This window comes from Microtus pennsylvanicus, chromosome 7, assembly GCF_037038515.1.
Source record: "Microtus pennsylvanicus isolate mMicPen1 chromosome 7, mMicPen1.hap1, whole genome shotgun sequence".
Taxonomy (NCBI): Eukaryota; Metazoa; Chordata; class Mammalia; order Rodentia; family Cricetidae; genus Microtus; species Microtus pennsylvanicus.
The window spans coordinates 14501695-14526582 of record NC_134585.1 but is presented as its reverse complement, the minus strand read 5'-3'; the positions used below and the strand labels follow the sequence as shown (position 1 = coordinate 14526582).

At 43.8% G+C, this 24888-nt stretch overlaps 1 protein-coding gene across 3 annotated transcripts in view; it reads right to left on the bottom strand.

Annotated features, from left to right (window-relative positions):
- Positions 1-24888, bottom strand: part of Bicc1 (BicC family RNA binding protein 1) — a 217433-nt gene that overhangs the window by 84529 nt on the left and 108016 nt on the right. For all 3 annotated transcript variants that reach the window (XM_075980001.1, XM_075980002.1, XM_075980004.1), the window contains exon 3: positions 11894-11963. In XM_075980001.1, the coding sequence (XP_075836116.1) occupies positions 11894-11963 (70 nt within the window). The remainder of the gene's footprint in view (positions 1-11893; positions 11964-24888) is intronic.

The following is a 24888-nucleotide window of genomic DNA, read 5'->3' as shown; positions in this document are numbered from 1 at the left end:
GCCTCCCCTCTTCCAAAAACATATGCTCTTTCCTGGGCTTAAGCCTAGTCTGCCACTTCCATGATTCAAATTCACCCCATCTTTGGAGATCCAGACTAGCAACTACAAAGCCTGAAGATACCTTCTTCGGCTGTGGCCCCAACTTTCCTCCTCTTCCAAGATACTCTAGTGCCAATGGCGAACGGTGAGAAGAGGGGGAATCCTCAGCCCTAACTATCTCAAAGGCAGCGACTAAGATGTGTGTTTCTCCTGTAAACCCCTTCCACCTCACTAGAGTCCCCACTAAACAAAGGCACCCTTGACAACTGGAGAAAATAAGTTGAAGAGTCTTCATATCTCTGCACCAACAGACAGGGGTCACGTGTTTGTGGTGGGTGATTCTAAGAGAGGTAAACAGGGAACAGGGGTAGGTTGAAACCCCCATAGGAATAGAGGGGGTTTCATATCATTCATTAATGATATGAGCAGACAGAATCTAGGATGGAGAGGAGAGGGTGAGCTTAATCGGAACAGGCAAGGAAGTCAGCAGTTGTGACTGGAGACCAGAGAGTGCCAACACCTTAGTCTTGTGTCCAATGGACTCAAGAACCTTGCCTGGCTGCTTATCTTCTACTGAGGTAACTATTTTCAATAGGGAACCCTAGCATCTAGGGGCCAGGATAAGTTCTTACCTTCTTCAAAAGTGATCCAAAAGATACCAAAATAACTCACGTCACCACTGCCTTAGTTTTGTTTTTATCCTAAGTCTAATGATTATGTGAACTCTAAGCCATAACTGATCACTTCAATGGTCTGGCAGGCATGAGGCATGTAACAGGAATAAGACTCCACACCCAGAAGGGAAAGTAAGAGTCCAGAAGACTCGAGTGTGAATCAGTGCACGTACCCAATGTAAGCCCACGTGAGGAGCTGAGGGAGTGTGGAGGCCGAGTGTCGAACTCTGTCTAGAGGCTCGGAAGAAGCCACCTATGATGGAGCCAGTGACAACAGGCTTGGGAAAAGAGGGTGGAGGGCTGGGCTGTTGCTCAGTGACACAGTGTATCATGAGCAATCTCAAGGTCCTGGGTTCTAGTGACACAAGAAAAAGAAAAACAAAACAAAAAAGGATGTTGAAGGAGGCACTCTCACTTTGAGCATGGGCTAGACACGTGCAAACAGCCATGCTGATGTTGGTAATAAGACAGGAATCAGGGCTGGAGAGATGGCTCAGAGGTTAAGAGCATTGCCTGCTCTTCCAAAGGTCCTGAGTTCAATTCCCAGCAACCACATGGTGGCTCATAACCATCTGTAATGAGGTCCGGTGCCCTCTTCTGGCCCTCGGGCATACACACAGAATATTGTATACATAATAAATAAATTAATTAATTAATTAATTAAAAAAAGACAGGAGTCAATGTTTAGGGACAAACAAAATGCAAAACAACTCAAAACTATTGTGTTTGCTTTGTTTTTAACGACGTGTAGCTTTCCATCTCTAAGCTGAAGAGATCTTACAGGGGTTGGAGAGATGGCTCAGTGCTTAACCGTACACACCTGCTCCTACAGAGGACAAGTGTTCGAGTCCTAGCACCCAAGCCAGGAAGTTCAGGATCGTCAGAGGACACCAGCACTCACCTGTCGACACATACACAGATACATGCACACACACTCTAAAATAACAAAAATAAATATTTTATTTTAAAAGGTGATTCTATATTTTTGGGGTCTGTAAATTACCTATGATATAAAATCTATTAGATCTTTACCCAGGAGAAAGCTTTAGTGGATTGGGTAAGAATATACTCCTCAGGCTGTGAAACAAAGGAAATCAAGGCACGGGTATTTGACCTCGAATATTAACATCTTTGGTGAATGAGGACTGCCTTTCCTTTCTTCTCCCCTCTTCTGAGTTTACATGATTCCAAGAGAAGTAGGACAAACCAGGGCTCCCTGGTGCTGTGTCTTACTTTGGGGATAGTTTGGACCACATGGAGAAGACATGGGCACTTCTGAAGTGGTGAAGCCCAGAAAGTGGTATCCATCCTGGTAAACAACTGAATGCCAAGACTAGGAAAACCATCCCCAACTCTGCTCTTATTTACAAATCCCTCTAGAAATGGAGCCAGGGCAGAAACGGAACGCAAGCCAACCCCAAATAACATACTGAAGTTGCTCATTCTTCACTGGAATACAAGATGTTGGAAACGATTTGGAAACTTTTGCCATTAGAATGGAGAATTCAAGTCCAACACCCAGAAATAAAGCCAACCAATTTATTGAGTATTCTTTCTACTCTGCCAAGAGAACGTTGGAATTCGATGACTCTCGTATAATATTTGTAGCGATTTTTTATGTCTTGACAAAATAAACACAGACACACATTTTCATGCTATTAAAATCAAAGATCTAACCTTTGTGTAGTTTACATTAGCATTCCAATGCTCTACATGTTATCACGCACCTTTTTTTAAAACGAAGCCTTCGAAAATAAACACACAGCTATTTAAAGCCAACTCACTTCTTTGCAGTTTGGAAAAGGAATATTCCAGAAATTACTTATACTTTCAATAGACAGAAACAAGCCGTTTGAGTGAGTCAGAAGTACTAAGTAAACCTAATCTCGGTAGAAAAACAACTTAGAAATGATACTAGCAGAAAACTTAGCAAGCTAGTAGGGTAGGGGAAGGACGTGAGCCACCGGTTAGGCAGGAAGAGGGACAGGCGATCCTCGGCAGAGCATCAACATTCCATGAACACGAGGAAGATGCTAGGCCATTCTGCCCACTAAGGAGGCAAATATGACAACAGTGGTACTTCTCACTGGGTACCAGAGGCTGGGAGAGTGCCATGCTGGCCAGATGTGGAGGACTTATCTCTCCCATCCATTGCCCACACAGTAGGAGCCCAACAGCCATTTGGAAGACAAGATGAAAACTCAGCTCAGGGAAATATTGAAGTTGTTCACATCCTGTGGCCTAGGAAGTCTACTTGGGGAACCTCATGGGACATGAAAACATAGGTAGGTGAATCAGTTTGATGGTAGGAGAAAGAAAACTTAGCCTGCTGGCCATGCCAGGGATTTGATGAGTCACATGACCATCTAGTCGTCCTCTGAATGCCTACAATGTCACTTTAAGCAGCTACAAAAGTAACACTATTGGTGAGCTGACCAGGAAGATGTATGTCCTGGTGTTTCTTTTCTGACAAAATCTGATTGCAAAACTACACGGAGAATGAGTCTTTCTTCAAATGATAGGAAGACACAACGTCTGTGTAGACTGAGTAACCAAAGTTACAGAGAACAAGCTGGGATTTTATTTTTATTTCAGGGAAGACGTATTTTTATTTAAGGGCAATTTCTGGCAAAAACAACAGAAAGGGAACCTACCCCCTCATTCCTGAAATCTCTTTAATATCTCCTGATAAGAATGTTGCTTCCTATCAAGGCCCCTATAAAAATGCAGCAATAAGCCACCAGTCGGGCCTTAATGGCCCCAAAGGGGGCGCTGGGTAGGAAGAAGCCACCACTGTGATTTATGACCTTTAGCTAATGAGGAACACCACATGACAGCTTGGTCCTCTCAGCGGCTGCAAAGCCCTTCATGCGAGTAATTTAACTGCTACTGACAGGCCTAATAGATGTCACTGCAGTCTCTTCCAGCCATGACTGACAGAGCAGAGGGACAGCCAGGCAACGGCCATGCAGGATTTGGGAAGCCACTGAAACTGGGTGCCCATTCCCAGTCCATGACAACTCTCAGAAACTGAGGGGACAGTCACAGTTATCATAGAGACACACACCGGCACAGAATGGAAGACACGGGCTTAAGATCAGAGGATGAAGACGGCCCCAAAGCTCTGAAGCCACAGGCAGGAAGTACAACACTCACTGAGAGGAAATAAGAGATTGACATTGTACCGTTACCCATGCCATTCAAAACCAATTATGAGATGGCTGCTAAAACAGACTGTTCTTGCAAAATAAAATATATGAATTTCAACACCCATGAACAAGTCGTATCTTCTCACAACATCAGTTACTAGTTCACATACATCCACACACTGTGCACACATGCACACAACACATACACTCACACAGACACATGCACACACAACATACATTCAGTCAGACACGCACACATATATGCATTCACATACACACATACATGCATACACACACAGATATACACATACACACTCACATACACTCACACACATACTTATACTCGGGTCTACATGTACACTTGCATACACACATACACTCAAACATATATACATGCATACATGCACATACACATAACATATATACACACATACACATATACACTCACACACATATAATAACACACACATATAACTCACACATATGCATGATCACACATGCACACTTGCACGGTGGAAAGAGTAATATTCCATCATGTTTTGTAACCTGTATTCCAAGCAGGTTTTGTAAGGAAACCAAGATGTCCTTCAGCGAGAATATCGCTCAGTGCTAAGAAGTGAGTTCTCAAGGCCAGAGAAGACACTAAGGACCGTCTATATGCATGCTGCTGAGTGAACACAACCAGCAAAGTCACAGTGCAGTGGATGAGTGACAAATACACCTCAGTACTAAAGAAAGGAGCCACAAAGGCCACGGATACATGAGAATATATTACCAAGCAAAGGAAGTCTCTACAGACTGGTTCTCAATTAACCATGTGCAGTTAGAGTTCCTGCACTGCTTCAGGGCAGTAGCTCATGTCTTTCTAGCAGTGCATCCCATGGTGCATGGCTATGTATTCATCTCTTGGAGAGATCTTGGTGCTCTCCTCATTTTGATAATAATGAAAAAGTCCCTATAAATATCCATGTGCAGATTTTCCCATGGACTTGGACTTGAGGGTGGATTTTTTTTACTTATTTGTGCACACTAAAAAGTGCAATTTCATTTGGAAAGGCTCTGTTTAGTTTTGCATGAAGATGTCTTCCAATGTATCTGCAGCATCCTGCTGCCCATCACCTAGGAGTCAGCACTCCAGCTGCTGCACAGCATCCCCAGCGATCGCTGGTGTCAGCGCACTGAACTTCAGCCATTCTGGTAAGCACCAAGCAGCACTTCACTTACCACGCCATTCCCCAGAGACATCTGCCTGCCCTCTTCAGTCAAGTACCTATTTGGTCTTTTGAGCACAATCTAAGCTATTGGCCTAGTTACTGTTGATTTTTAAGAGTTCGGTGTATCCTGTCGGCTACACTCTTACCAGGTACACCTTTGTAGGTAAGACTCCCCACCTCTGAATTGTCCTGTCGCTGCCCCCCCCTTCCAGTTATTTTCTAACATCTCTACTCAATGCCAAATTAATTTGCTTCCTAAGTTAATAGAAAATATCTTTCCAAAAAAAAGTTACCAAATATATAATATCGAGTTTCAGAGGGAAACTGGAAAGCTCCAGAAAAGTTCACCTTCATTCCTGGTCTAGAGAGCGTAAGACTAGACCCAACAGCTAGCTTGTAGCAGTTATACAGTGAACAGGGTCATTCAGGAGAGGGAAAAGAAATGAATGGGCATCATGAAGGAGCCCCAGTTCAGTCCTCAGTCTTGTTCATGGGCGGCACAGCATTCCTGTCTCTCTGTACCCTGCTGTGTGCTGGGTTTCCATGTATGTGACAGTACACACACTCATAAATGTTCTCATCTGTTTACACTTGACAATATTTACAAATAAGGCTTTCATGTCATGGGAGAGAGAGTAACCAATGAAAAGTTAAAGGTCACATAAACTGTATAAGCATTTGATTAAGTATATAATAAGTATTATATATATTATTATTGATAGTAATATATATAGAGAGAACTAGAAATTATTGATCCCAAAACTCAAAAAGAAATGAATTAAGAAAGTGTGGTGAGTACATACATGATGGGGTTTTACTTAGTTATGATGAGGAAAGAAATTCTGCCACTATCAAGAAAACGGATGCACCGGGTTGTGGTGGTGCACACCTTTAATCTCAGCACTTGGGAGGCAGAGGCAGGCAGATCTCTGTGAGTTCAAGGCCAGCCTGGTCTACAGCGTGAGTTCCAGGACAGGCTCCAAAGCTATAGAGAAACCCTGTCTTGACAAACCAAGAAAACGGAAGCTCAAGCACCAATGCTTCCTGTCCAGAAGAAACAAAGGTTGCTGAGCAGGTCAGATACTACTTTTAAAGATTTAAATGAAAAAAAAAAACTAAACAAACATAAAATCCTTGTAATCTCCTTACAACAGATTTTGAATTTGTTTAGCTTACAGATTATTTAAAAGTCTCATCCTAAGAAAATAACACAAATTTATCAAGTTAAAATCCTAGGGCAATCAGATCCCAGATAGGAGTGGCTCCATGTTTAACCATAATCTCTGAAAAGGCAGGTGTTATTTATAAGCAGGGTGAGCTAACTTCTATCTATCCTTGACCTCTGCAATTTCTAAGGACTGGAGCATGACGAAGCTGGTATGATTATCACTAGTTATTCTTGGCCACTGTCACTGGTAAGCAGCATCACAGAGCACTCTAGACTAAGGAAGGAAACCAGCCATGTATTTTCTCTATTTTCTCACAGGTATGGGTGCAGAAAGGCATTATTAGGCTTTGGCCTTTTAGAGAAGTCCAACCTGTGAACTCGGAAGATGTCTCAGTGGGTAAAGCATCTGTATCCCAAAAATAAGTACCTGAGTTCGGGTCCCAGCAGCTTTGTGAAAGCTGAGTGTAGTAGAATACACCTGCTGCCCCAGCATCAGGGAGGGGGAGACAGTGGGGTTCATCAGGGAGGGGGAGACAGTGGGGTTCATCAGGGAGGAGGAGATAGTGGGGTTCATCAGGGAGGAGGAGATAGTGGGGTTCATCAGGGAGGAGGAGATAGTGGGGTTCATCAGGGAGGAGGAGATAGTGGGGTTCATCAAAGAGGGGGAGATAGTGGGGGTTAATATACCTGCTGCTCCAGCATCAGGGAGGCAGAGACAGCAGGGGGTTCACTGACCAGCATCCTAGTCAGATTGATAGGCTCTTAGAACAGTAAGAGACCTCATCACAAAACAGCTAAAGTGGAGAGCCATCAAAGACGACATGAGATGTCAACACTAGTCTCTACCCACATGCATGTACATGCATGTGCACCAACATGCACACCCAGGACCGCATAAATATAGCATGCACACATGGAGAGGGAGAGGGAGAGAGAGAGAGAGAGAGAGAGAGAGAGAGAGAGAGAGAGAGAGAGAGAGAGAGATTATTTGCCAATGCTGCTCAGAACAGGGGTACCACTCATACCAGAAAGCCATCATTCTAAACCACAAAGACTCATGGGCATCAGCAGTCCCGGTGGTATCATGAAGAAATATGTCTGAGAGAAGACTATGTACCAGAGACAAAACCAGGAAACGGATTGATGAACACAACTCTGTACTCTGAACCTCTAGAGACTGGACTGCCAAGCTCAATATGCTCCAGCTTCTCCATGTCATACACATAACGTCATAATCTAGCATACGTGACACACTCCGCGACAGATGTGGCTAAAAGCTTCATCAAATGGCATCCTCATGCTGTTTCCTAACTCATTCAGGCATGTCGCTGCTCATCGAGACCCCTTAGTTCACGTTCTGACACACTAACGAGTTACACACTCCCTGACAGGAATCCTTTGGTCCAGCGTGCTGGGGCATGTGTCTTTCTTTCCTTCAAACACTGCGGCACTAGCTGGTCAGCTGTCTATCTTCTCTAAGACATTTCCCTCCAGAGACAAAAATGAGCGTGTGGCCTTTTATCATGTTAAGATGGCCCGTCAGACACCCACGTGTACTAAGGGAATGTAACCAAACATAATCTCATGGAAACGTTGGTGATTCTCTTGTTTCGTTTGGGAGGAAGAGAAAAAGCCAGATGTGGTGACATTCATTTCCAAATCAGAACACACACATCTGGCAATTCAGAGAATGCTTGGGACATCCATCCTAAACTGAAGCAGCCCCGGTCAAGACCGGTGTTCCACTTTGTCCACCTCAGGAACACAGCTTCATCAATGCTGACCCCAAGCATTCGGAATTGGACATGAAAACTTTAATTCCAACTCCCACTTACATTCACCGGTCTACTAAGAGATTGATGAACCCATTAAAAGCAAAGAGAAGACTGTAAGAAAAATATTTACCTAATTTAAGAAACAGACCCGTCCAATTTGCCTTCACAGTGCAGTCATCCAAATGTGATAAGTTCTCATTAGGAACCACTTTTATCTCTACGTCAGGGCAGCTCTAACCGGAATTCCATTTGGAAAAGCTAACTTGTTCAAAGCACTGCTCATATTTTAATGAAGTTTCCTTTCATTTAGAGTAGGCTGCAGCAAGACAGCCTGAAGTTATTCCAGGTTAGCAAAACTGTAGTTTGAAACACTTTAATCCTTAAGTACTGGTTTCACCAACACAGACCTCAAGATTTTTCTGCCTTTCCTTGGCTTCGAGAGCTTCAGTTCTATATTCTCCCACACAAAATAACTTCATATTAGAGTGAAGAAACACGAAGCGTTTGTTTGTCTTACTCATGACTCCCCCGAGGAGAATCTTGGAGTCACCAACTGAAATGACTGTTGCTCCAATGTTAAATTCTCAGTTCTTTCTGGCTTAAATGAACCTTGGCCCTTCCGATAATCAAAACACTCTGGGGAGCAGTCCCCAAAGCTCTTTAGTTCCCAGTCCATGCATGTGCATGCACACGTGTGTGCATGCCCATGCATGTATCTGCCTGTCTGCGTGTGCTTCTTAAAACACCCTGCAGAAAATAACAGCTGATCTTTTCCCTACTCCATTCTACCAAGCATTTGGGCAGAGGGAGAAGAAAGAGGGACTAAAAAAGGAAGGAGGGGCATAGGGGAAGATGAAACACCCGATGCTCTTCTGCTCAGAGCTGTCCTTGACATGTGCAGAAGAACACTGGGTTATCTTCATTCCAGATGCCTCCTGAGAACTGACCACGAAGGTGACCCAGGTGTAAGACAGGCCATCTGCAGCTGTGTGGCTCTTAGCACACCAGGGCACTCAGCTGTGTCTGCCCCTACCCCTGCCTTTGACCTCCCATCTTTGTCGTGACCCACCAAGCTTCTCTTGCAGATGGTGAGGGTTTGATTCCAAAACTCTGACCTCAACAATTAGAGGAACTTGTCAGATACACAAATTCCCAACCCACCCTTCCCTGGGCCACTGAGCTTCAACTTCTAGAGAAGAAGTTACATTTTCTAACTGAAGGAAGCCCAGGCTTTGGCTTGGTTCCTGCATGCCAGGCAGTAACCCACCAGCACTTCTGCCAGGGAGGCAGCACAGGCACCCAGGCAGCCATTCTGATAAAGATAAATCTTAGAAGGTAAGATTTGAGGAGAGCTATTGGAAGCTAATACGGAAAACACAAAATAAATTCTGGGAAGCCAGAGGAGGAGGCAGACCGGGAGAGTTGTGGGCATGAAATAAATGTTTGCATAGTCTCAAATATTCAAGCCAAGCACTATAAAGACCAGAGTGAAAAATATAACAACACAGCTGAGCTGTCCCTCGGCAGACGGGGATTATCCACACACCGCAGACCTTCGCATCGCCGTGGGGTTTAGAGTTAATGGTCATCTAGTACATGGCATGGGCCCAGGAATATACATGCACACGTTAGTCTATTCAATAATGAGAGCTTGGAACAATGAAGGCTTGGAAATGAACAGCCATCCCTCCTACAACACACAGACACAGAAGGCAACAGCCCACCAGATGAGCAAATAATTACCTCCCCAAAACCCTCCTGCTGTTCAATTTTAATTTTACTAGCTACAGAATGGAACGGAACTTCACATCTGAGTGAAATCACTTTAGAAGAATAGGAATATATACGTCTGTTCTATTTTATATCACAAAGTGGGGGGTGTGGTTAGGATGGTAGGCCAAGAACTGATTCATCAGCTTAATGTATAAATAATGACAGCCATCAAGTCAGCTGAACAGTAAACTCCTCTGAGGCACACCTTTGACTCTTCCTCTCTTCCTTTCTGGCACATTCTTCTCACTGTGGAGCACCGTGTACAACCACAGCACTTCATAAATAATTACAGAGTAAAATGAAGTGTGCGAGACCTGAGCCTGCAGGGCCAGTTCTTAGGCATAAGTCCAGAGGTTAGCTTTAACAGGTGAAGACTGACCCAAACACTCTCCAGCTCACTGCTGAAATAGTCTTCTCTCCCAAGCATAACAGATCATCAGGATGTGGAGTACGGCTGAGCTCCCAAAGAGCCGAGTGTGTCAGTGGCGGAAGCCATTCTGAAGGCGTGACATGATCCCACTCATCCCCACAGTTCCTAACTCTCTAAAGTCCAAAACACATTTCAAACAATTTTTTAACAAAATCAATTGTTTCTTATGAAAATGGGGGAAGGGGAATCTCACTATGGTACATCAACAAGTGACCTGAAATCATCCCAAACAGCCCTAACATTCAGGTTTCCTTGGGGTTTTCTTGGGAAGACTGGTTAAATTTCATCCTTATAAGCCAGAAATGAAGCTAATTTCATTTCTTAAGTAAAAATATCTGACAATAGGGAATGAGGCCCTAGGGCATGCTCAAGTTTCAATTCATCTAACTAGAAAACTGCAGGGTTTTTTTAAACAGTCAAATAAACAGATAAATGATCCGCTGGCGGTGGTTTCCTGTATTGTGTAGTGAGAACAAAACAGCCCATGACAAAAGAACTCAATTAATCACGAGCATTTTCTTCAGCATCAAGTACATGCAAGGTTTACACACAGACTTTGGCCTACACACGGAGACTCAGCCTGTATGACTGGGGTTGTTTAACGCTAACAGTCTCAATTTCTTGTCACCATGAGATAAATAAAAAAGGTAACAAGGCTGAAGTTTCTATAGGCATGCCATGTTTGGTTACAAGCACACGCACGTACACACACACACACACACACACACACACACACACACACACACAAGTTCTGTTATATTATTTCTATCCCACAAGAATGCAGAACGAGATTTAAAACAGAAATCTAAACTCAAACACGAAAGAAAATTGAGACCCTGTGCAGTGTTAAAACATTAGTTAACAATAAAGTCAGAGGAGATGGAGCAAAAAGACAAACTTAACAGCGGCGACAAGAGAAAGGCCAGACCCCACGGCAGGGTTCAGCTGACAGGAACCCTGTGTGTTGGATCATCTGGTGGCGTTTTTATTATCCCCTGATGGCTACAGACATTTTTATTCTTCATTAAATATACACTGCAAAATTGTTGAAACAAGAGTATATTTGCACAAGAAAAAACATTCTTAAGTATGCATACTGGAAAGTCACTTTTGAGAATACCATATAATCCTAGAAAAAAAGAAAAGTTAAGTGAACGGTCTCCTCCCATCTCTAGGCAGCTCTCCTACGGCATAAGGCAGAGAAACGTCCAATCTAAAACGCAGTGTGGTCAGATGGATGGAGACAGTTCTTTCAGAAAGGAAGTCTAGGGTTCATTCACATGAAAGAAGGGCACAGAATACAACAGCTCTTAAGTCTAGGCAGTGACAACAGAAGGACTTTAAAGTCTAAACATGGGGACACCGGCTACCATCCCGTGTAGAACTGCCATTGCTCATGGCTACTGAGCGGACAGACATTCTTGAGATCGCAGGTCACTGGTAAGATCTTTTATGGAAACATTTTTATTCTAATACTGCTATTCAAGCATTTTTCTGCTGTTGCAAAGCTGCCTGTTTATTTTAATCACAAAAGTTCTCCCCGAACACGGCTATCTGAGAAGCATCTGAGGATGAAAGTGAAGAGAGCAAAGGCGTATTTCTCCAGCAAAAATGTGCACCGATTCCATAATCTCACTTTTGAAACAGAACTCACTCCCCCGCCCAAATTACCTTTCTTGGATTTGGCTCCGATCTTCAGTTTGGATGGCCAGGCAATCTGCGTGTTTGTCTCTTCCATGATCTGAGTCAGCAATTGAGAGAAAAAAATATTGACTCAATTAGGAACTTGTATTTACAGATAAGATTTTTCACACATTAAAAAAAATCTTATTTTCATGTGTCTTGCTTTGTGTTGATACAACAAAATGATTTCAGCTTAAAGCAATGCAAACTTTTTTTAAAAAAAGGCTTGAGGGAGAAAAGGAGATGTGTTTTTCTAAGCCCTTAATCTATTGAAAGTATCCAAGTCTGTGTGTTGTTTTCTCCCCAATTCCAGAGTTTTACCAGAAACAAGACCTAAAAGTACATGGACAAGTAATTAACTCAGCTCGTTGCCAGGACCATCGGAGACACTTGTACTGAATAAAAATCACCCAAGACCATTGTCAGTACACCAGACATGATTCTTGTAACACAAAACTATGAGTTAAGCCATATAAAATGAAGATTTCCCACCATCCCCCCAAAAAACAAAACATCTCACTCTGGGCACATGTGTATTTCATTAAAACTAACGAAATGCTTCTGAACAAGGCACCTCTTCATGAAGCTGCATTTCTCAGCATCCTTCCTGTTCTTCCCACCCATACACACAGATAATCCCAGCAGGAGGCAGGGAACCACAAGGAGACTCACACATAAAGAGTGGGAAAAGACAGAGAGCAGGCAGCGGGAAGCAGGGCAGGCAAGGACTAGACAGGCCACTGGGGAAATGAAGATGACACCACAGTACAAATGAAGTGGACAGCAAATCCAAAAGCAATCAGAGTCCCCAAGACAAAGTGTCCCTCCTTCCTTCTCCTCCATTCCACAGGATCGCTCGCTCTGTAAGCCGAATAGAGAACGCACCCCACGCAAGAGCAAGCAACTTCTAGTAGCAGCCGTCAGCCGTTACTCAACACAGGCCGTTTCGATTTGGTTTTAATTTTCGTTTTTCGAGACAGGGTTTCTCTGTGTAGTCCTGGGACTCTCTCTGTAGACCAGGCTAGCCTCAGAGATCCGCCTGCTTCTGCCTCTCTGCTCTTGCTTCCCAAGTGTTGGGATTAAAGGCATGCACCACCACGCCAGGCCTTATTTTCTAATATAGGTTTAGAGTTAACTGCATAAATCAACGGTGAAGACAACTGCATGCATTAAGAAGACAATTAACAGAACAGTTTCCTCCTGGGGCCCGTATACTAGGCATGAGACTAGATGGTTAGCACACCGCATCCATCACCAAGTCTCCTTCATCTGAGCAGCCACCATCTCGCAGATGTCTCAGGCTGGAAGTCTAACCATCCGTTGTCAGGGATGTTAGGAGCTGGGCCAGCATTTGAAGAGCCAAAAATCTGGCATAGCAATTCAAAGCTCTGATTTTCTGGACAAGTTGGTGGATTCAGCACAAGGAATTCGTGGCAGCCCTCGGCTGGCACAGAGAACAGTTGCCTGCTGCGGACTGGGCCAGCGGACCCTCAGCTGCTCCAGATACCCCACTGTGGCCCTGATGCTGAGGTCAAATGTCACTTGTATGTTGTCGCTGACTAGTTTGGAGTGCTCACTGGCTGCCTGGCCCCGTGTCTACACTGCTATTTTTCTTGGAAAATATTTCTATTTAAGAGCAACAAAACAAAGAGCGAGCCCCCACTGCCTTTGCTTGATCTAAATACTGATCTGACCCAGAAGAAAAGAGAGCCTCTTGCCCTCACACTCCAAGACCTCGTCCTTGCCAGCTCGCCTTTGCGGATGAACTAAGTTGTTGTCATCAGCATTCATTGGGTTACTTAACTTTATGCTGTCGTCATTTTGTTTTTTTGTATTTTTTGGAAAGGGTTGTTTGTTGTTTTGTGACAGGGTCTCGCCTAGCCCTGACCTCAAATCTGTAGTCTTCCTGTCTCAGCCTCCCAAGTGCTGTGATTACAGAGTGTGGCAACCAAGCTCAACTCTACAGGAATATTAAAAACTAATTGAAAAAGGGAGGGTTTCTCGGTGGTTTAGAGCACTTGCTATTCCTGCACCCACGTGGCAGCTCAGAACCATCTGCAGCCTCTGGGGGTGCTGCACACACATGGTGCACATACAGATACATAGTGGGAAAACCAATTTTTTGTCTTTTTTTAAAAAAATTCTTTTTTGAGATTTTAAGTTATCATTTCCCCATCCCCTTTCTTCCCTCCACACCCTCCCCTAGATCCCTCCTTGCTCTCTTTCAAGTCCATGACCTTTTACCCATTGTCAACACATACCATAGACAGATATATTCGTTCCCAAATATAATCACAACAATTCTTTTCAAAAATAAATGAATAAGAGCCAGGCGGTGGTGGTGCATGCCTTTAATCCCACCCACTTGGGAGGAAGAGACAGGCAGATCTCTGTGAGTTCGAGGCCAGCACAGTCCACAGAGCAAGTTCCAGAACAGGCTCCAAAGTTACAGAGAAACCCTGTCTCAGAAAATAAATAAATAGATAAATATATAACAAAACAGAACAAAAACAAAGAATAAATGAATAAATAAAAAATACTATCATCTTCAACTGCCTCTACTTAGCCCCCTAGTAAATGTCTCCTCCCTACCTCACCATTTCAGGACCAGCCAAGGGTCTCTCTTCCTAACCGTTCAAGGCCAGGCTCCTTCTCACACTTGGCCTTCAGATATCACCTGCTCAGCTTCCATTCTCCCCGTCTTTATATCACCCAATGAGAATCATCCTTACTCCTTGCTCTACTTGCATCCTTTCTCATCCTTATGTCAAGCAAACACCCTCTTACCTTCTGCATTTACCAGATCAGTTGGGAAAAATAGAAACTGTGCTCAGTGCTCTGCACACAGCAAGCACCAGCTATGCTGGGCCACGGACTTTAATAACGCCCACATCTAGTTATCCCCCGGGAGTCGGGTACCACCTCAGCCCATTTCTAGCAGTGTCATGAGGAGCAAATTATGTCATTGCGCTCTCTCTCTCTCTCTCTCTCTCTCTCTCTCTCTCTCTCTCTCTCTCTCTCTCTCTCTCTCTCTCTCTCACTTTCCATCCCTGTAAAGTTATTTGCAATGTCTACTGCTGGGGTACTCACAAGGACTCGAGGAGACAGATGAAATGCTGACCCAGGACATGCTGACTGATGCTGAGAGCTAGCCGCAAACAAACTGGCTAGCTGAGAGAGGGTGCAGAAACAGTCCCTCACATAGGAAGTGTTGGGAGCTGTGAACCCTCGGATCCTGAATTTCTTGTAAACAACGTGTTATGCTTACAGCTGCTCTGAGCACGAGACCCTCAGGAGTTCCTAATGACGGGAGTGGTTTCTGGTGGGTTTGGCTGGAGCGTGGCTAGCAGTTAAGGATCCTTATATAAGCTGCTCCTGGACACAATAAAGGGGGCATTCCTGTTTCAAGGATGACCCGTGTCTCTGCCTGTGTGTCTTTGTGTGTTTAAATCTCTAGGCCCTTGCCCAGCTCACAAATGGTCCTGCAGTGCAAGCGCCTCAATACAGGAGTAGTATCATACCGTCACGTAGTATAGGCGGGCGCTACAGGAAGAGTGCATAAAGGAAAGTCAAAATGACACACAGGGAAGAGCATCTTTCAGTACAGGCGAGAGGCTTTGTGTCTAAGCTTGTGCCACCAGGAAGGAAGAGCCCCAAATAGACTTAAAGACACAGACCAAGACCACTAGGCTCCTGTGACTGGCTGTCACTTGCTACAGATAAGCGACAACCAGTAAGAAGCTAAACAGGATGGAGCAACTTATTCCACTTCTGGGGACCAGAAGCTTCCCTGAAGAGCTTATCACTTAAGCGGATAACTCAAGCCAGTCTCTTCAGCGATGGCAGGGCATACGTACTCTAAAAGTATATCTCAGCAGAGCTGGACGCAGAAAAGCCAGAGACAAAAAGGGTGAAGAGGGTTCAGAAAGCCCAGTCCTAAAGCAGCGTTTGCAGAAGTGGTACCCGGATGGGGCTGACACTAGCATACGAAGCAGCTTAAAGGACATGCAAGCTATGCAACACAGCGCCCTAAGTGAACCAAATGGGGACTGGGAATGATGAAGCCAGGAAGACGATGGAGATGAACGACATTATGAAGCCCCCTGGGGAAGAAGACCATCTCAGTCTCAGGAGGAAGAGGAAAATATCTGAAGTGACTTCCAGAAAAATGACTCTAGATTTTGCTTTGGTTTTGTTTTTTGTGACTTTTGCTGTGCCTGTTTCTATGCGCCACACATGCAAAGAGCTAAGAACAAACTACTGGCTCCAACTCACCTTCTAGAAACATCAAAGAAGCATTTTTTTAAAAATTACAGTAATAGGAGAAAAACTTTGTGCCTTTACAGTGGGCGGAGACACTGACTTCTCTTCAAGAGAGTCTCGTGTGTTTTCCAAAATCATTTAGTTATTACAAACTTGACCAGGAAGTCACTTCCCAGAAACCTGCTGTGAGCCTTAGTTCACATGTAAGTCAATACTCGTTCTGAAATGTTCAGTTTCCATCCAAGGACTAATTGGATTAAGTGGCTAATTCTGACCATCTCTCTCCCAGAAGGAGGCTGGTGTCATCAGCTGTGTGAAAACTGACCTCAAAGTTGGGAAACAGCCTAAAATGTCTCCTGCTTTCTTATGGAAATAAAACTCTAACTACCATTGTGTCGGCTAAGCTACAGAATGCAGAGGTATGCCAAGCCACAGAACCTTGGAGGAGAAAAAGACTTGAAGGGGAAAAAAAAGAAAAACACAAAAACTGAAAAAAAACAAATAAATCTGAAAGTGCGTTCAAGGTAGACTGTGTATGTGTGTGTGCATGCACACATGTGCACGTGTGAGTGTGTGTCCATGCATGCATGTATATGGAGGCCAGAGGTCAGCATCAGACGTCATCTTCTATCAGTACCCACCTTTTATATTTTATTTACATATTTACATATAATGTGTGCACAGGGGGTGGAGGATGATACACCCATCACGGTGAGTGTCCAGAGGTCGGATGCCAACTTTCAGGAGTTGATTCTCTCCTTCCATCAAGTGCATCCTGGGACTAGTTAAACTCAGGTCATTAGACTTGGTGACAAGCACCTCTGCTTGCTAAGTCATCTTGCTGGCTTTCTACCTTATGTTTGAGACAGAGCCTCTCACTGAGGCTAGGACTCACCAATTTATGAGAAATTTTTTGGCCCATAAAGTCTAAGTCTATTCTACACACACCCCCAGCACTAAGGTTACAGATGGATGCAACTATGTCCGGTTTTCTGCGTTGAGTGCTGGGGATCTGAACTCGGGTCCTCACACTTGTTTGGCAGGCATTTTACCAACCAAGCCATCTCCCTAGCCCCTACAGCTAGGTTCTTAAAACATTAATATTGCTTATTTCCATCTTCCTAATACTCAAAGAATAAACATCATGTTGTGAATAATTTTCTCATGCCTTAAACTATTTTGGGGGGACAAAGTTTCACTATGGAGCCCAGACTGGCTTCAAATTATTGATTCTTCTTCCTCAGCCATTCAAGTTCTGAGTTCCTGAGATTACTGGTAGGCAACATCACGGCCAGCATATCGTGAAAGTCTTCAAAGACTTATTCTAACTTAGTTCAGCTCCCTTACAACATGTAGAAATCTATGTTCTGACAACAGAAAAGATTTGGAAAAGTTCATCCAAAGCAGTCATGCTCAACCGGTTTCTGCTGGGCCACATGCGTGACAGGACAGCTGTAGATGAGGCCAGATACATCCAAAGGTGGTGGGTGTCCTCTGCTGTGTCTAAAGACTGACACGGAATTACAACATAACCATCTGAATAAAAACTATTAAGATTCTGCTAAGTGTTCATCACTTATAGAATATGAATAACTGAGTCACAACTTACTTATACTACTAGCATATTTGGTTGAGAGCAAACATTTATAACAAAAAATATTATTCCTAAGAATATCAATTTTCACTACATGAATAAATATGGAGAAGGCATGTTGTGAACATACAAAACTACTCACCTTAACTTCCTAATTCATATGTACATTTAAAAAAAATTTTCTATTGAGAATTTCATACATACATATAACCCTCCAATTCCTCCTCTATGCCCTCATCACTTCTTCCCTTCCAGGTTCGTGTGTTCTCATTATTTCATCTTAGTGTTGCCTGTACGTGCATGGAGGACCATCTATAGTAGCCTGAGAGGCCTTTAAGAGGCTGCCTGCTTGAAGAAAATGAGTCACCCTTCCCTGCCTGCAGCTCCCAAGAGCTCCTCACCACTAGGAAAGGGAATTCACAAGCTCCTCCTGCACCGAAACTGTGATCTTGCCTGGCTTGATCGTGTACAGATAGCACACATGCAGTCATAGCTGCTATGAATTCATGTCGACAATGGCCCTGCTGTGCCCAGCAAGTACTGTTTCAGTGCAGACATCCACTATTTCTGCCTCTTACAGTCTTTCTGCCCCCTCTTCCGCAACGATTGCTGTGTCCTGGGAGAGGGATAGTGATACAGATATCCCATTTAGAGCTGTGCACACCACTGTCTCTCATTCTCTGGGACTTAACCAGTTCAGGTCTCTATACTATTACCCATATACATACATACATACATACATACATACATACATACATACATACATACATAGTAAAAGTGAAAAGGTTCTCTGATGATGGCTGAGAGATGCATTTAACAACTTAGAGAGTAGTTTATTACTATGTCCATTTAGCAAGGTAAGAATGCCAAGTTCCTCCCTGGGTCCTTTGACCCAGCCAGCCATGGGTTTGAGTCCAGTTAACAGGAATGGGGTGCAGATAAAAACGCACACTCTTGTTTAAATCTTTATTTAGAAAAAAGAGTAATGTTACATCTCCTAAGACTAGAGTCTCATTATTCTGTTATAAGGATCCTTGGGCTGGAGAGATGGCTCAGAGGGTAAGAGCACCGGAAGCTCTTCCAGAGTCCTGAGTTCTATTTCCAGCAACCACATGGTGGCTCACAACCAACTATAATGAGATCTGGTGCGCTCTTCTGGCATACAGGAATATGCGCAGGCAGAACACTACATAATAAATAAATAAATCCTTTTAAAAAAAGAATCCTTAATTATTAGGAAATGACATGTCTCTGTTTTGGCTGGAGTTTATGTGGGGGTGAGGAGAGATTTAGGTGGGATGAGGTGGCAATGTTTATCCTGAAAATTTTTTAACTGTTTGGAAATTTCCATCAATTATTTTTTAAAATTTCAAAGATTCACAACGAACTGTTTATGTAATTTTACCAACCTAAAATAAACCTGCTAAAGTTAGAACAAAACAAGCAAGTATAATCTTATCAAGTTCTACAAGTGTCTGACATTAAAAAAAATCCCAGTTAAAGTCTGCAGTGTTCATCACAGATTTCATCCATCTCCAGCATATTTCCAATTTGTATGCCACAGGGCAAGAAGAGAGTCATCACTAAAATACACATCCTTCAGGTTTGCAGCAATTACAGAATATTCTGTTACAGGTAGAGGGATCCCACGCCAATTCAAAAATAGTCTACTAGCATGTTTATTTCACCAGTCTCCAATCCAGGTGCAAAGTTAAAAGTCCACAGAGGAGAAATCAGCCTCTGAGATCAACTCAAGGCAAGTTAGGTTTACGCTGACTTTACAGGAAAAGGACACTGGACTCCCCAACTGGAAACTTCGACTCTAATCCACTGAACACTCGCCCAATGGCTACCAGCTGGGCACCACCTACACGGCCTGCTTCTTGGAAAGACCAACATGTCTGGGTTTGATGGCCCTTGGATCACTAGAAAAGCAGGCAACCCTCATGAAGGAGGCCGTTTCCTTGGCTACTGCACCTAAGAAGTGATTGAAAGCTAGTTTCGTGTGTGTCACTGTATGAAGGAAGCCAAGCAAGAGAAGTTGAGGATGCAGTAAACTCTCACAGGAGGGGTGTCAGAAAGCTAGAGATGTTTATTTTGCTGGGATGTTAGAGGGTCCCATTGGTTTCATTTTAAACCAAGAAATCCATGTAGTTCCTCATGACCATTGCTGTCTCTCCCATTCACGGTTTCCATACACCCTTCTTGTTCTGCTTCATGTAATAACCAGATAGATAGATAGATGATAGATAGATAGATAGATAGATAGATAGATAGATAGATAGATAGATAGATAGATAGATAGATAGACGATAGATAGATAGATGATAGATAGATAGATGATTGATAGATAGATAGATGATAGATAGATAGATAGATAGATAGATAGATAGATAGATAGATAGATAGATAGATGATAGAGAGATGATAGATAGATGATAGATAGATAGATAGATAGATAGATGATAGATAAGTAGATAGATAGATGATAGATAGATAGATAGATAGATAGATAGATAGATAGATAGATAGATGATAGATACATAGATAAATAGATGATAGATAGATAGATGATAGATAGATAGATAGATAGATAGATAGATAGATAGATAGACAGACAGACAGACAGACAGACAGACAGACAGACAGACAGACAGATATGATACCTGAAACCTATCTGCAGCTGAGGAACTCAGAATTCATGGTGTAAAGCGGCAGAGCATGAGGCCAGGTCCAGCCACAGTAGAGACCATGTGGTTCTTCCTGCCTGGCTTGCAGTCTCGAGAAGGGAGCAGGCGCCACACACCAGGAGGTCATTCAGAAAGCCCAAACGCTGAGGCACCCCCTCACCAACACTGAAGTAACTGAGGGCCAAGGGGCTATTCCTCAACACTTACTTTGCTAGTGAAGCAACCCAGGGATGGCCCCCAGAATAATCCTCACCCCACAAAACATCCCAACCCCTAGTTCTAAACACACAACACACACGTGCAAAGAGTGGGCAGAACTGGGTCATCCTGGTGAGCAGCTGACCAAACTGGCATCAGGTGGCTATGGTCGTCACACTTTGAACAGAGGGCAGGGCAAATCTACACAGAATGCCAACACACAGCCCAGAGATGTGAGTCTGTTCTACCTTGACTAAAAGTCAGAGAGTGTGAGCTTATTCTTGTTCTCTCAAAGTTGTTGACAACGGGTGTGGCTACAAACAAGAGATCCTGACCTAGGGTGTGGTTAAATAGTATTCTGAGTACAGAGTTGGTTTGCTGTGGAACAAGGCTCCTGTACACTGTAAAGATTTGTCACTCATATTAGTTTATTAAAACACATATTGGCCCGTCGTCAGGCAAGAAGTACAGGCGGGGCAACCAGATTAAGAGAATTCTGGGAAGAGGAAAGTCATAGAGTCAGTCACCAGCCAGATGCAGAGGAAGCAAGACGAGAATGCTGCACTGAGGAAAAGTGCCAAGTCACATGGTTAAACATAGTTAATTATGGGTTAATTTAAGCTGTAAGAGCTAGTTAATGATAAGCCTGAGTTAACAGGCCAAATAGCTTACAATTAATATAAGCCTCGGAGTGTTTCTTTATGACTGAATGGCTGTGAGACTGAATAGGACAGAAATTTCCATATATTTTGGTTGAATTTACACATCCATATGGCCCAGCCCAGCTTGACAATCCCCGGTCTCCCAGCTTTAAAGCACGGTGTTGTTTTATAGGTATGGGTATTCAAAAGGGGAAACTGGCTGGTCCTATGTTAGCATAGCCCAGATGATGAGTGCTGAACCAATCAGATGCCAATGAGCAAGCAAAAGCCCTGAGTGTGTTGATAGACTCCCTGTGGACAGCCAGAAGAACTTACTTACCAACAAGAATGCAGACTCAGAGGAAGCAGAGCCAACAAACAACAAAAAAAAAAACCTTCCACATGAAAGAAACTCTGGCTGGGGCTGGGACTGAGGAGATGTCTCAACGCCTAAGAGCACTGGCAGCTTTTGCAGAGGACAGGGGTTCGGTTCCCAGCACCCACATGGTGGATCAGTTACCTGTGACTTTAGTTCCTGAGGTTCAAGACCCTCTTCTGGATTCCTCAAGCACTGTACCCACATGCTGCCCAGACATAGCTACAAGCAAAACAACCACACACATGAAATAAATAAAACTTCCATAAGAGGAAATTATATATATATATATATAAAACGGGATTCCGTTTGCTGTCTTTAATGCTATGGAGACTCCGAAACATAAGGGGTATGTGACTGTAGCATTTGCCACCTGCCATTTGATACACTTTGCATATTTCCCTAGGAATGCCTTCATTTCTACTATCATGCACAGAAGTTTTTAATTAAATAAAATCCCCCAGATCCTCCTCTACAAAGAGCAGCAGTGAAGAATTGTGAGAGGCTCCAACAAGTTTTACTAAAACTTGATCTTCAGAGAATAAATCATTCTACTAATTAAGGCTTATACGCCGAATTTCCAAAACTGACTGCAAACTGAAATCCTCACCTCCGCGTCAGTCACACAGCTCGTAGAGGGGCTTCCGTGTGGCAAGCGCTTCCGTGTAGGCTAATTTTTAGGTCTTTTCATCTAGCAGCACTGACAATTACCTAGCCATCCATATGCATCATTAGGAAAACTACCGTCATATTTTCAGAGATGGCATTTGGTTGTTAGCATAGGAGTGAGCTCATGACCGCTCTTAAAGTGGTCCTTATTAGACAAGCCATCAACTACTCCGTCCACAACATGTGGCTTTTTACAGACTTTGCTTATTTTAAAATGTATAAAGTTCCAAAATGCAGCTTGCTGACCCCTCCCAGCAACACTAGGTATCATCTTGTCTTAGCACCCTCCTGTTGGTGGGGTGTTAGGTGAACTCATGGTAGGTTCCATCTGGAATTTCTGGACTCTCCTTCCATCTGACCTGTAAGCATACTGCACAAGGCACACCCACCCTTAGAGGGGAAAGAAAAGCCACCTTCCTAACTTCCTAGGTACTGTAACAAGCCCAACACAAGCGATGTGTACGGAGAAAGGTGGTGTCTGGGCTCAGGAGACAGTAGCATCAATAAAGCTAAATTCTCCCTAACTGGAGACTTCCTATTCGGCTGCATCTGCTCCGACGTCTTCCGTGAAATGCACTTTTCATAAAATAGGAACGATGTAGGGGAACTCACCGAGACCACTGAATTCCAAGACTGTTTTCATCCATGGAAAACCTAAAAGGTCACATCCAAAACACTGAATTTGTCTGGGGGCGAAAAACACTGAGCGGAAAAGTGTAAGTTTCACGCTAACTTCCTAAACTTATTCGGCAAAGGTCACAGGAGAGGACTTACTACAGGGAGAAGGCAAATTTGCAAACTCCCTATTATGTAAGTCTGTGCACTTGACCCCACACACCAGCGGCATGGTAGCTTCTGCAGTGAGGACAGGCCTCCTCTTCCAAACTAAAACGACTGAGGGAATCTTCCAGAACGTTTTTTTTACATCTAGTCTGCACACTTATATATTTCCTTAAGAAGTGGAAGAGCATAAAATGCTTGTCTCTGTATAAACTGTGTGCTGGCAATGTTGAATATATTATGCTCTAAAAGGTCATTTCCACTAAGCCAGGATGCACTACTGAGCACCTGGTATGCACACACACAGCACCCCATAAGCTACAAGGTACATACACTGACCTCCACTCCAATGCTAAGATCTTTTGAGGCAGGCTGAGCACCCCATCTAACCCTGGGGAAATGAAGGGGCATAGAGCTATGGGCCAGGAATAGTCCTCAGTCCTCTGACGCTGAATTAAAAGGGTTCAGCTAACACGGAAAGGCGAACTTCATCTTCCAGGTGCACCAGACATGTATTTCTATGTCAGTTTGCTGGAGTGCCTTGAAAAGGTGGAGAAGGGAAGAAGAGAGGGGGAGAAGGAGGAAGGGGAGGGGAGGGAGGGGACAGAGAAAGAGAGAGGGGAGAGAGAACAAACTACAGAGTTGTTTTTATATGAGATAATGCATCTCCCTTTGAAAAATCCTAAGCAGAGAGGGAAAATGACTTTATAAGAGGGGACAGAAAGACTACAAGGGCCAGGGGATCAGGGAGTTTGCTGTGAGGTTGTGTCTCCAAGTAACGCCAGGAGCTACAGCCATGAGGTCTCACCAACATGGCTGCCCAAATATGAGACACAGATGAGGGAAAGACCAAGAGGCCTCAACCCTACACCAAGAACTACAGGCAGCTGAGGAAGAGCAGACCAACTGCTTATCCAATACCAAATGGTCAGCCCTGAAAACATACATATATGAGCAGTAGTATACAAACTGAGAAGCTTGTTATATTTAGGATTGTGTGTGTGTGTGTGTGTGTGTGTGTGTGTGTGTATACAATTACTGAAAAAAAGAGGCCATTAACTTGAAAGAGATAAAGGAGGCGTTTATGAAAGGGTTTGGAAGGAGGAAGGTGAAGGGGGAAATGATGTAATTATAATTTCAAAAATAAAAGAAATAACAGAAGAGATAAAAATGGAAGGAGTAAGGAAAATCTGCTATGAAGAACTAACCCTAGACAGATGGATTCCATCAAATTAAAACAGGCAGAGTTGGCCTGGCTGGCTGGAAGGGCCTGTTCTTCCTCTCCTGCCGGGGACAGCTACACTTCTTTATCTGACATATCTCAGTTCTGCTTCCCTTAGCCCACCCTTGTCCTGCCCTGTGAAACAGTCATCATATACATGGAAAGAAAGCGGGGAGGGAGGGAGGGAGGGAGGGAGGGAGGGAGGGAGGGAGGGAGGGAGGGAGGGAGGGAGGGAGGGAGAGGAAGGACAGAGGAACGGAGGGACGGACTTCCTACACTCTAGTGGTCTGCTGTAACTTGCTCTCTAACTGACTACCCCAGAATCAAGCCGCTCCCTTTCTGGGATGGGGCACACGCATCTACCTTTACTTCTGTCTGTAAAGACTGTTCTTAGGCTGCTCAGCTTTAGCGGTCGCATCACCATCTGCCCAGAGCGCAGCCTTCACCCAAGACTCCTTAAATCTACTGTGTCATTTATGAATTCTGCCTCCAGTAGTGCATGGCTGCAGATCTGTAGCCAGAACTCAGAGTTGGGAGAGGCTTTGTCTCC